We start from the raw sequence: 13385 nt of genomic DNA, 5'->3' as shown, positions 1-13385 counted from the left end.
CAAATTTTATTCTAAAAAATAGTAAAAAAGTAAAACAAAAAACAACAACAACAACAAAACCAAAGAAGTGAAGAGTCTTGACAAAGGACATGCAATGAAAGCAGAGTGTTGGGGCTAGGTATAAAATTTAACAAAGCTGTTCATTTTTGAAACCTTTTTACATTTAGAAGTATTATGGGATACTAAAGTATTCCAAGGATTTTGTACATAGTATATGGGTAAGGTAGGCTTTATCCCCAGCTGAAAAGAGCCTAAAACTCTGATGACTTCCTCTAAAATGGGGATGACAAATAGGTTTCACTTTGAAGATAAGTCTGGGTGTCTGTGGCGTTGCTCTGGACTGACAGGGACTCTGGGTGGGACTTAAAGGAACTCAGTGCCGTGATGCTTTGGACATTGGAGGCCAGTGGTGATGCATACAGCTGCATTTTAGCTTTCCTTTCTCAGGAGTTTGCCCCCAGTCTAATGATGGCATTTTTACCTTATTTTATTAACCACAACTAGGTGCCTCCATTAAGAACTAATTTAGTTAAACTAAATACGATTTCACTGCTATTTGGGAAACAAAACTTTCTTTTAAAATTGTTTCTAGGACTCTGACAGCAATTAGAATCATGGCCAAAGAATGTTAGAACTTTATATATTATTGACTCCAGAGGTTTTCAGCCTAAAAAACCACTCACAGTATCATTTTTAAACATGGAATTTTAAGCTGGGTGTGGTGGTTCATGCCTGCAATCCCAGCACTTTGAGAGGCCCAGGTGGGCGGATCGCCTGAGGTCAGGTGTTCAAGACCAGCCTGGCCAACGTGGTGAAACCCCAACTCTACTAAAAATGCGAATATTAGCTGGGCATGGTGGCGGGTGCTGTAATCCTAACTACTCAGGAGGCTGAGGGATGAAAATCACTTGAACCTGGGAGGTGGAGGTTGCAGTGAGCCAAGATTGTGCCATTGCACTCCAGCCTGGGTGACAATAGCAAGACAAAACAAAGACATAAACAATAACACATGGAATTTTAAAGAGGATCTTCTCTGACTGAAGCAGGGGAAGCACAAAGGTTGAAGCCAGGGACTCGATCGACTTGCAGAAGAATTTGTTGAACTTGAAGCAACAGCAAATAATCCAAACAAGCTAACTTAACTACTCCCATTTCAGGTCTTCTGACCTCAACTAGCAGATCAGAAGGATAAATATAACAGAATAAAAGAAGGGTGGCAGGAGGGAATGCAAGATGGCATAATAAAGAAAGAAAAAATGAAGAGAGACGGAATAGACAAAGGAACATGAAAGAAGGAAGACAGGGAGGGACAAGGACAATAACAGGTGGTAGTAATTTCAGCAATTCCTGAAACAATGGAAAAAAAGCTACAAGATGCTTCTTCTTTCCCCAGCTTACACCCCATATTCTATAAAACTCCTAGGCTTAGCTATTTAAAGGAAAATAAAAGTTAAAACCAAATTGTAAGGGACAATATTTAAAAATGACAATTCAGCTTATTTTAAATCTAGAGTTTTTTTCTAATTATTTTTGTAATGATTCTTTAAAAAATTGTGATACTTTTATCTCTACTTTCTGATTTAAGACATTATTTCTCACAGAAACTATAGACCTTATAGAGGACATAGACTTTAAAAACAGAAATAATTGGACTTCTGGTACTAGACTGTAATTAGGTATTATTTAAGTATCAACTCCATCTAAAAGTTCTGCATGTGATTTCAGGGCGGACATGGTATTACTAATAAGAGATTCAGAGTGTGGCAGAAACTCAATGAAGTAAATAATTCTATAAAATTGCTTTCTAAAGTATGTTTAATTTCTAGGGGAACAATAAATAAAACTCAACACTAGAATAGAAAAAGAAACATATCTTATTTTGTGGATCCCGAATAACTAATAGTACCATTTTTGTAAAAGACAGGAAGAAAATGTTCGTTATGCTCAGTTTATTTCAGTTTTTAGTAAAAACCTAAATGCATTTGTTGACAAACTCCCAGTCTCTTTGACGTAGATTTTTTTGTGTGTAAAGATAAACTAGCTTTAGCTAAGTTTACATTATGAACTATTAGCAAAAAATAGAGGAATTTACATATACTGAGAGGACAAGTAAACAACATCTAACAACAACTTAAAATAAAAACACTTACCAACTATTTCATGATCGATGTGGTTTAGATATTTTTTACATATGTATGGCAAGGTGGACTCACAATCCCGACTCCTCCAGGCACTTGGCATAAACAAACTAAATGTTCCACAGTGATATTCAACAAATGGCTCAAAATTTACCTCTGAAAATACAGAGTGTGTTTAATGTTAGAAGCAAAAGCAGTTAGTTTAATATATATTGAAATGTAGTTTTAGCATCAAGGGGACAGCCCTTCTATTTGTCATATATAGTAGATTCTATAAGATGTTATATCCTATAAGATGTTATCTATGATTTTGCAGGCATTGTCAATTCAATGATTTCCCAAAGATTCCAAAACACCCAATTTTATTATTTTAAAGTAGAGAGATATTTTGGAATTTGTTGCTATTTTTAAAACAGCAGACTGAAATCTTGGCTTGCACTCAAACCTTCCTGCAACTTTGGCTAAAAAGCTTGTCTCCTTGGTCTCTATTTTCTTGTTTGGAAAAGCTTGCCTTAAAGGAATTCAGTCAGGCTAAAAGATGTTTATAAGTTACTGTCACAAAAGCATGCCCTATGTGCATGGGAAATGCTGCTGTGTAAGGCTGCAGGATGATGCCACGTGATGAAGGCAAAGAAAACAACGCGAGCACCTGGGCTCCAATTCAGGTAGTTGAGCGGCGTTCCATCAGACCACTGCCAGCCAGCGTGTTCATCCAGCTGATTGAGACCGATCCACACCTCCACTGCTTTACTGCTCACGTGCTCTGAAATGAAAATTATGGAGCTTCAAAAAAAAAATCCAGTGTTACATGTCTTTCTTGCTCTCCTATTCCTGAATCATGGAGTCAGAAATTAATCCCAGTCAATGACAGGAAAGGTGCACAGAATGCACGTGGTGCTTCTGAGTGATAAAGCAGGTTCCCACCATCTTGAGAAACAGAGCAGCTCACTGACAGTTGTTTTTCAACTGTGAATGCTTCATGCAAGTACCTAGAAATGTTGCCTTTCAGTGGCTGTCAATCTAGACAAGGGTGCAAGGTTGCATGCTTGAGGCCGTCTTACTTGAGTGAGCTCATTAACTTAAAGGTTTCATAGGGTGGAGGAGCAGGTGTGCAGGGTTGCTCCCAGAAAGTAAACAGAGGCACATCTTCAAAGCTAAAAAGGTGTGCTGAAGGCCAGGCGTGGTGGCTCATGCCTGTAATCCCAGCACTTTGGGAGGCCGAGGCGGGCGAATCACCTGAACTCGGGAGTTCAAGACCAGCCTGACCAACATGGAGAAACCCCATCTCTACTAAAGAGACAGAAACAATTAGCCGGGCGTGGTGGCGTATGCCTGTAATCCCAGCTACCCCGGAGCCGAGATTGCGCCATTGCACTCCAGTCTGGGCAACAAGACCGAAAAACTCCGTCTCAAAAAAAAAAAAAAAAAATTGTGTGCTGAGATAAGTAGATCACCGAGAGGTGTACAGTGTGAGAGCCACCAGGAGTTGTCTCAGGGGATCAGAGTGTCTCAGGGGATCGCTAGCAGGTCAGGACCTAAGGCTGTGTGCAGTGCAAACTGGAAGCTGCTTCCACAGCTTGAGGTGGGAGAAGATTTTATGGCAGGCTGGCTCTGCGGTCCCTGCTCTTAACCAGTCCACTACAACTCGCGGTTTAATGCAATACCATTTTTGTTATGGATACTGTGAATAAAAAGATGCACTGACATGCAGAAAAACATAGTTATCAAAATTATAGAATTATGAAAATTTTTCTTCAGTTTTTCTGTTTGTGCACCTACATTTTAAACATTATTCCAGAACAAATAGGTACTACTTGTGCAGTAAAATTTTGGGGCAGGGGGAACCAAAACCCAGTGTCAGAAACTTAATGAAAGTGGCAATTTTGTGAAACTTTGAAATGTTGCCATTTACTCGTCTAACCTACAAAGGAGACCATTGTTCTCTTACGATTCACCTGCTTCAGAGCCCAATTTATTTTTAAGTCAGATACAGGGGTCCTGCCTGAGATCAAGACCCTGATGGATAAGGGTTATAAACAAGGTGACCGTATGTCCCAGTTTTCCTGGAAAACTCATGGTTCATGCTGCTAGTCCCAGAATAATTATTAATCACAGTCCCTTTTACTCTCAAAAGAGTCTCAGTTTGGATGACAGATTGTATGATTACCCAAGTTGTGAAGGTTATTGTAGTTATATAACAAGGCTGCAGTATCCTCAGTGGTGAGACATTTCAACACAATTGTGAAAAACTCAAAGAGCCTAACCCATTTAAGAAAAGAGAAAAAGGTGCTTTATAATTTTGAGACTCCCAGAAATCAATAAACAGAAACAGCATACTATACATGGGTTTCACCCTTCCAAATTTCTGTGGCATTCACATGGAATCTCTTTCTAATGTCCATTTGATTATTCCTTTCAATATCACCATTTGATTAAATCATTTAACAGGTCTTATGATGATAAGAAGTGAAATGGATTGACAAAGCAGGGAGAATTTTTCACATTTCACATCCAGACAAGTGCCAAGTGATATTTTAAAATCAAGTTAAAATATTAAAACATTAATTATTCTTATCTTAGAATTATTTTGAATACCTATTGTGCAATTGTTTTAATAATGAACATAAAAAATCATTGTGCAATTTATAATCTGTGTCTGAAGGCACAAAAAAACCATCTATTTACCTTTAGGACTAAGCTGGCTCACAATACTGTAATAAGAAGCTTGAATTTAAATTCCTTTGGATATTTCTTGGCATTCATGACAACTTAGATAATTCCTTATACCATAGTATATGTTCACTAGAATTAGCAAGAAACATTAGACTATTTTCATCATTAAAAAATACCTTGGTTGAAACAGGTTTCTGCCTTTATGAATAGACTTCTGTTTTTCCCAACATTTTCCAAAGACTAATTATAGAACTGAGGTACTTAAATCAAAGTTCCTGACATGTCTTATTTTTTAAAATTGTGATTCAAATTTGATGAATAAGTCCAGACCGTCTCATGAGAAATCCTGGCAGTTAAGACAGATAATTGTAATTCATAAATGATGTGCAAACTTTTATATAAAAACCATTCCAGGCTTATAATGATTTTGAAAATTGATGTTTTCCTGCACTATGACTTATTCAAATCAAATTCAATAATAATTTCTGATTTCTGCATAGCTGTGGTGAAAGGGTGGGCATGTATTGTTCATTTGTTGCTTACAATCCTTCTGGAAGATGTTAATGACTTTCAAAAGCTTGAAAATGTGCTTACTTTTCCATCCAGTGAACCCATTTCTTCAAACTTATAGAGAAATAATTGGGGATGTATGCAAGTAGATATGTGCAGGGATGTTTTATAATATCAGCAAATAAATAAATAACAAAACAAATAGTTTTATCAATATCTCTAATAAAAGGAGATTCGATCAATATATTACCACTAACCTATACTACTTTGTAACCATTAAAAATTATAATGTAGATCTATATTTATAGATCCAGGCCAATGTTCCTTATATGCAGGTAAACAAAATAACTAGATTACTGAATTGTGTACACAGTTGTTGTTAAATGGTTAACACACACTGAATGTTTATTATGTGTGCCAGGCACTTTTCTACGATTTCACCTATATTAAAATATGTAATCCACACCAAGGATTTGCATTATTATTATTTCCACTTGGTAGGGGGGAAATTGAGGCACAGAGTGGTTAAATCAGTTGCTTGAGCAACCGTGGTACTCAAGTAGTAGAGGCAGGATTTAAACCCAGGCAGGTGGCTCCCTGCTCCTAACTATTATGCAATAGCTGCCATGTTTTTATTTATTTTAATTTTTTATTTATGTGTTTTGATATGGAGTCTCATTCTGCTGCCCAGGCTGGAGTGCAATGGTGCAATCTCAGCTCACTACATCCTCCACCTCCCAGGTTCAAGTGATTCTCCTGCCTCAGCCTCCTGAGTAGCTGAGACTACGGGTGTGTGCCACCACATCTGGTTAATTTTTGTATTTTTAGTAGAGAGGGGGTTTCACCATGTTGGCCAGGCTAGTCTTGAACTCTGGGCCTCAATTGATCCACCTGCGTTGGCCTCCCAAAGTGCTGGGTTTACAGGTGTGAGCCACCATGCCTGGCTGCTGCCACATTTTTATATAATACCATTTTTTATATATACTATATATGTACACATGCATTCATATATTTTTGCAGAGAAACACAGTTATCTCTGGATTACAGAACTATGGGAACTTTTTCATTGGTTTTTCTTTCTATATACCTGAATCTTAAAAATTATTCTAAAATGAACATGTACTATATATGCAATAAAATTGGACAAAAATTGGCATCAAAAACTGTTAATAAAAGTGACTAATTTTGTGACGTTTTCTAATGTTTCCACAAGTTTTTAAAGAGGTGAATGTACACACATACAAACACATTTAATGTATAAAGGAGAAGTAAGAGGAGAGTTCAGGTGATGAAACATAAGTCTTAGTTTATCAGCACAATTCTTTTAGCATGTTATTGTCTATACTGTTAGTTAAAATATATGTGCGTTTGCTTTTCCCATTAAATTTCAAGGTTTTTTTTGGTACCCACCAGAAGGCCTATGATGTACCTGCACATGGTGAGTGATAGGTAAGATCTTGTTCAATTAATAAAATGCTTAATGATTTATTAATGAAAATGGAATGGCTAAAATCTCCAGAAGAGAAAAACTAGCCCTTAAATTTAGAAATCTTCCTGATCTACTTGTTAGAATTGCAACTCTCCTGGGTCCCTTGCTGTGGCTTCAAATTCCCCTTTCCAAGGGAGAGAAAATAAAAAAGACATCATTGGATGTCAAATGGAATCACTCAGCGTTCATGGAAAAATTTTGGTTGAGAGTTTTGGGCTGTATTAAGGAAAGAAAAATATTTTTTAAGAAATTTTTTCAGCATATATTTTTGTACACTTGAAAACAGTTAACAACAGCCTTTTTATTGTATCAATATCAATGTGCATCATCCACCTACTTACCCTTTATGAAATTTTCTTCAGTTTCATCTGTAATACTTAATAGTGCACCTCCTTGCATCTGGCATGAAGAATGTGCCTCACTCCAAGAGAGAGACGAAAGCAGGTTGAACTGGTAGCAAATGTGTGAATTGAGGTCCTTCTCCCAAATAGCATCACAACTTACTTCTGCAGAGGCTGGAAATAATGTCCATTAAAAACATTCAAGTCTTATTTTATCTATACAGCAACATATTTCTAAGAGGAATCTGAATGGAATTATTCCATCTTGCAGTCTCTAAAACTTCAGTGCCTAATCTATTATTGATTAGGTCTTTATGATAAACTCTGTATTGTTATTGCTAAGATATGGTCAAACTCTTTCATGATTTACCTAAGGAAATACAAGAAATCACCAATGAAAAAGTTATGATCCTTTCCAGAATAATAATAGAAACCAGTTTTAAGAGAAGGAGATGGAAGCAAAATATTTGTGAAAATAAGATCTGAGTTCTTTTGTCATTTGGAACTTTATATTGAAAACTTGTGACTTTAAATGTTCATTTCAGTAGATACAAATGTTATTTCAAAAGGCATTTCTCCCCAAATACAAAATGCTAAAATATAAGGATACAGTATGAGTCGATAGTAAACACAAGTTTTCAAATAAACAAGCACAGTAACACTGACATAAGTTTTAGAAAGTTCTTTTAGCCAAGAGGAATGGAAGCAAGATCCACCTGGAAGACATTGGCTGAATGTCTTTAGTGCATAGTATGCTCAAAAGTAAATTTAATAGAGTATGAAATGTGGAGCTAAGTCAGAAATTTCTTGAAACAACAGAAAACTAAGACCAAGTTTGGGTGCTTTCTCTAGCATTTTAAATCAAACTCTGAGGTGAACTAAGTAGCCACAATAATGACCGGAAATCAAACTCAGAGAATGTCAGAATGTAGAAAACGTGAGCCATACTGCAGCATGACTGAAAATGACTGACAGGCCAGCGGGCATCTAGGACAGCCTTTCTTAAAGTGTGATTCCCAAAGTAAGACAACTTCAAGAGGCTCCCGAGGAAAATCTGAGACACAATGCATGCACAGCATTCTCTGGGAAATTCACAATGCACATTAGCATATTCAAGAAGTTTTGTAGTAAAGATGTTTAATTTTAATTCAGTGTACTTGAAACTTATTTGACAATAAAATCCTTTTAGTTTGTTTTTTCCTTCTCATAACACTTAGATGTTCCCCTTGGGAAATGTGGAAAGTTTATTTTCATGTCTGGTTGCAACACACATTACAGAGGTTTTAAATCGCATATAAATCTAAGGTTGTCTGTAGAGTTTCCTGACTGATACATGTGTTTATAGAAGGATCCAAGATTAAAGGAAGGCAGAAGATAAGGCTATCAGCAAGTAAAACTGAAAAAAAGGGGAAAGAAAGAAAGGAAAAAGAGAAGGGAAATTTTCAGTAGTCATGTTGTCCTGGTGACTGGAATTTCCCCATTGAGATGGAATCCTTAGAGATTGTTTTCAGTTAAAATGCTGGCTTTCCCTGATACGGACAACATACTACTGCGTGTTATCAGACACTAGTTTAGCCATACTTATCCACCATGACAGCTGAGACTATGATGGGAGAGTGGGGGTGTGTTCACAGTTTTCGTGTGCGTAAGAATCATTTAGGCCAGTCACAGTGGCTCATGCCTGTAATCTTAGCACTTTGGGAAGCTGAAGCAGGAAGATCACTTGAAGTGAGGAGTTTGAGACCAGCCTGTTCAACAAAGCAAGACCCTATTGCTGCAAAAAGAGAAAGAAAGAGGCCGGGTATGGTGGTTCATGCCTGTAATCCCAGCCCTTTGGGAAGCTGAGGCAGGTGGATCGCTTGAACCTAGGAGTTCAAGACCAGCCTGGGCAACACGGTGAATTTTTTTTTAGTGCTGACATGACGCCACAAATAGAAAATTCTACACTTGACCCCATGTGACGGGTTTTGGTCAATACTTTGTTTCATGCACAAAATTATTTAAAATGTTGTATAAAATTACCTTCAGCCTATGGGTATAATGTGTACATAAAACATAAATGAATTCTGTATTTAAACTTGGGTCCTATACCCAAGAAATCTCATTGTGTATATGCAAATATCCTAAAATCAGAAATCTATAACACTTTAGGGCCCAAGAATTTTGGATGAGGGATGCTCAGCCTGTATAAAAATTTGTACTTCCATACAGACAGACACAAGTCCTTTCTCTCCTTCTCTAGGTGGGCTGCATGTCACTCCATGAATCTCATTTGAAGGTTGTAAGTAACAGAATGAAAATATTGTCATGGTCACTGAGATGTGCTGCTCTCAGTGTTAAGCCTCCTTTAAGGATTGCGTTGGCAGAAGAGTCTCTGCCCCATGTCACTCTCCCTTCCCAAGGGCAGCTGGCAGACCATGACAGTCAATGTAGTGACATACTTAGACCTCCATCCTAACAAGTGGCAACTCTGAAGGGTCACCCCAGCTTGAGACCTCTAAATAGAGTTGGCCTAGGGTCTTTCAGGCCTGCATCAGAGCCTGTTCTGTGCAATCCTGCTCTCTTCCCTTCCTTTTCACACGAACTGATCCTGAAGGGGGTCCCCCAAAAAACTCCCACGTTAACCTTTGGCTTGGAGACTGATCCCCAGGGACCTACCTGCTACAGGCTCCCACCTTTACGTTGGCATGTGCACTTATATATAATCTCTTTCCAAGCCACAGAAAATGCAAGATCAAAGGCTGGTGTCTCAGGTATGTTTATTATTCTTGAAAAATTCTAATTTAAGGGCTATAATCCTATTTTATATTCTTTACATCTTTGACTGACTTTATATCATTTCTTCTATTGCTAAATTATGAGCTCCTTCAGGGGAGCAGTTGTATAATTTATAACTTTGGGTCTCCTATTATGTGATGAGAGAGTACCAAAATCTTTTGCCTGGTGTTATAAATGGGTGATTTTCCTCCTCCTAAACTACACCTCTCTTTTAATGAACTGAAGTGCATTTGTAGAATGACTTGGGAAGTGTTTCATCCTCTTCTAATTTCCCACTTACTCTCTCATCCACTCAATCTGGCAATTAAGGTATATCTTGTTAAGGCCATCAGTGATCCCTGTGTTGCCAAATTCAGCAAATGTTAGTTTGAGACTTTATCAGCAAGGCCCTTCGTCAGCACTTGGCAGGCTGAGTTCCCTCTTTGTGCTGATTTACTCTTTTCTGGACTTCCCATGCCTGGTTTCCCTTATGCCTCCCTGGCTGCCCCCTTTCAGTCTCCTTTACTGATTTATTCTTCTCTACTCAAATTAAATGTTGGAGGCCTTAAGACTTGGCCCTGAGCCCCATTCCTTTCCATTCTACACATGCTTTCTACACATGGCTATCTAACTTGTTTTCATGGGTCCATTTCCTATAACTTCCAAAAACATAGAGACCATTATGTCTACCTGCCTAGTCCACATCTCTGCATAACTGACTCACATGTAACATGTGCCAACCTGAATAGTACTTTTCTTTTCCAAGTGTATATCTCCATAAACTTAGCTATGCATGTTAGAAACATGGAGTCTGAATTAATGTCTCACTTTCTCTCCTAGCCTCCAAGTTCTTAGGAGTGAGAAGTCCTACTCCTGGTTAAAAACCTATATGTGATTCTTAAGGCCTGACCATAGGCAGTTACAAAGGCTTTACCCAGCAGGCCTCATGGGAGAAAGCTGCCTCCACCCCAGACTTGGTGCAGAGCTGGCGTACTGCAGTTTTTAAAGAGATTCACAGTTAGGGGCTCAGGCCCCTCAGGCCCATTGTGCTCTGTGTTATTTGCATTTCTGGTGAGGTGTCTTCAGTTCCTAGGTCTCTTTCTATGTGAGGCTGTGGGCCAAGGTCCTCTTCAGATGCCCCTGCTGAGGCTGGGATGGAGTGGGGAAGAGGGAAACCTTGAAGACACTTTCTCCCCACTCTGACTCAGTGCTCAGTCCTTTTTGTCTCCTAGCTCTTCCCCACATCTTACCCCAACCCAGAATCTATAAAACTGAAAAGCCTTTGTTGTTGTTGTTTAGGGTTCTGTCAACAGTGAGCTGAGCTGAGCTCCACGTCTGTGCTGATCCACTGACCCTTGATGGCTGTGCTATTCCCTGGGGAAAAATGGAAGTGGGGGGCGAGTTGGGGAGGTGGCAAATTCTTTTAGACTCTTCCTTAGACCATTGTAGTGAGTGATCAACAGTTTTAACGCTTTCATTTTTGGCTTGTTGCTAATCAGCTACTCCAACACCTGACAGCTCAGCTGTCTCTAGCCCAGCTAAGCTCCTGACAACTAGGTCCTGTTCAGTTTGTCAACAAATTAGATTTTCAATACATTCACATTTCTCCAACCCCTTGGCTGTCACCTAACTGAAGCCACTACTACTCCTGGACCAGACTATTGCTCCAACTTTCTACCAAGTCTCCAGGATTTGCATATTGCTCCCTTCAAAACCATTCAGTACAATGGAGCCAGAGTAATCCTTAAATGTTTTTTTAAAAATTATTATCACTATCCTGCTTAAAAGCCTTTTATGGCTTCCTTTTGCACTGAGAATTAGGTAAGTCCTTATCTTTATGACACTCTGAATTATCTAGCCTGTCTATGAGTTGGGCTCTATCTTTTCAGAGTGTCTTCTCTCTCCTTCAACCACTGTACTCCTGCCACACTGTCTTTCTTAGATGGCAATAACCTCTTCCCCCCTCAAAACCTTCAGATATTTGGCCAGTGACATGCTGAGGTCTGGGAGTGGAAGAGCAGTCAGCCTGGGCAGGTGGGGGTATTTTTATCACTGACATTGTTTAGAATTGTTAGAGCATGTGCATGGTGAATCAAAAGCAGACTTTTACTTGGTTTTATTATTAGTTTTATTTAAACCATATACCCCCTTTATTGTGCACAACCCATGCTGACCACTGCCTCTCCCTTTCCTTTGCACATGGCTGCACCATGCATCTCTGAATAAATATCTCATTTCCCCACTCTCCATCTTGACAACTTCTACTCATCTCTTGAGTTAGAGTTCAAATACAACTTCCTTAGGAAAGTCTTCCATGATTCTCAATTTTAACTTTGGTTTCTCACTTATAATACTGTATTTTCCTAAGGTAGAACCTACAATAAACTGTAATTATATATTAATTTGGGCATTATACTTGAATGTGAATTTCATCAGGGCAGGCACTATGACGTTCATATTTCACATTCACGGTTATAACCCCAGGATCCAGAGGGGTCCCTGGCACATAGTAGGTGTTCAATACAAATTTGTTAAATAAATAAATGGATGAATGGTCTGTGGAAATGGAAGTCCAGGTCGGGCATGCATTGTTGAAGAAGTCAAGAGGAGAGTGCATCCTGAAGAAGGAAAGCAAAGTGAGAAGGTATAAACAATTCTTTTTTTTTTTTTTTTTTTTTTTTAGAAATAGTTTCTCTCTTGTTGCCCAGGCTGGAGCACAGTGGCACGATCTCTGCTCACTGCAACCTTCACCTCCCCTGTTCAAGCGATTCTCCTGCCTCAGCTTCCCGAGTAGCCAGGATTACAGGCATAAGCCACCACGCCCAGCTAATTTTATATTTTTAGTACAGAGCAGGTTTCTCCATGTTGATCAGGCTGGTCTCGCACTCCTGACCTCAGGTGATCCGCCCTCCTTGGCCTCCCAAAGTGCTGGGATTACAGGCATGAGGCACCATGCCCAGCAATAATTCTTTTGTGAATTCTCTTTATGTAGAGGATGAGAGAGAGAGGTGTTTTCAGGAGGCAGAAATGGTGATGAAGGAATTGCATTATTTTTAAGATGTTATTTTAAGACTTGCACAGGTTTAATTGCTAAGGATAAGGGCCCAGCAGAGTATGGGTGTGCACTGGAATCACCTAGAAGTTTGTTAAAACATAGATTTGTTAAAACTTCTAGAATTTCTGATATGATGGTCTAGGGTGGGACTGCTACTATGCATTTCTAGCAAGCTCCCAGGGAATTCCGACGCTGATGGAACGGGGACCACACTTTGAGAACCACTGAGATACAGGTTGGAGAAGGTTGGATGAGGAGCTCCAGAGCTCAGGTGAGGAGACTTGGCCCACATAGAAGGAGGAACATCATCCTCGTGCATAGAAGGGAGGAAATAAAGATGGGCACAGGCACAGGTAGGCTTAAAGATTAGGGAGCTGGAAGTCACCAAAACTGCCTGTCTGATGGATCTTTTTGCCATTATG

General features: G+C 39.0%; 1 protein-coding gene across 9 annotated transcripts in view; it reads right to left on the bottom strand.

The window, feature by feature from the left end:
* Window positions 1-13385, bottom strand: part of PLA2R1 (phospholipase A2 receptor 1) — a 141617-nt gene that overhangs the window by 104351 nt on the left and 23881 nt on the right. For all 9 annotated transcript variants that reach the window (XR_010344594.1, XM_012454839.3, XM_012454837.3 and 6 more), the window contains 3 exons: window positions 7152-7325; window positions 2788-2901; window positions 2151-2294 (listed from right to left, as the gene is read on the bottom strand). Coding sequence is in view for 8 of the 9 variants with exons in the window: in XM_012454839.3 (XP_012310262.1) it covers window positions 2151-2294; window positions 2788-2901; window positions 7152-7325 (432 nt within the window). In the remaining variant the exon portion in view is untranslated. The remainder of the gene's footprint in view (window positions 1-2150; window positions 2295-2787; window positions 2902-7151; window positions 7326-13385) is intronic.

This window comes from Aotus nancymaae, unplaced genomic scaffold, assembly GCF_030222135.1.
Source record: "Aotus nancymaae isolate 86718 unplaced genomic scaffold, 86718_ANA_hifiasm-v0.15.2.pri h1tg000029l, whole genome shotgun sequence".
Taxonomy (NCBI): Eukaryota; Metazoa; Chordata; class Mammalia; order Primates; family Aotidae; genus Aotus; species Aotus nancymaae.
This window is presented reverse-complemented; position numbering and strand designations above follow the sequence as displayed.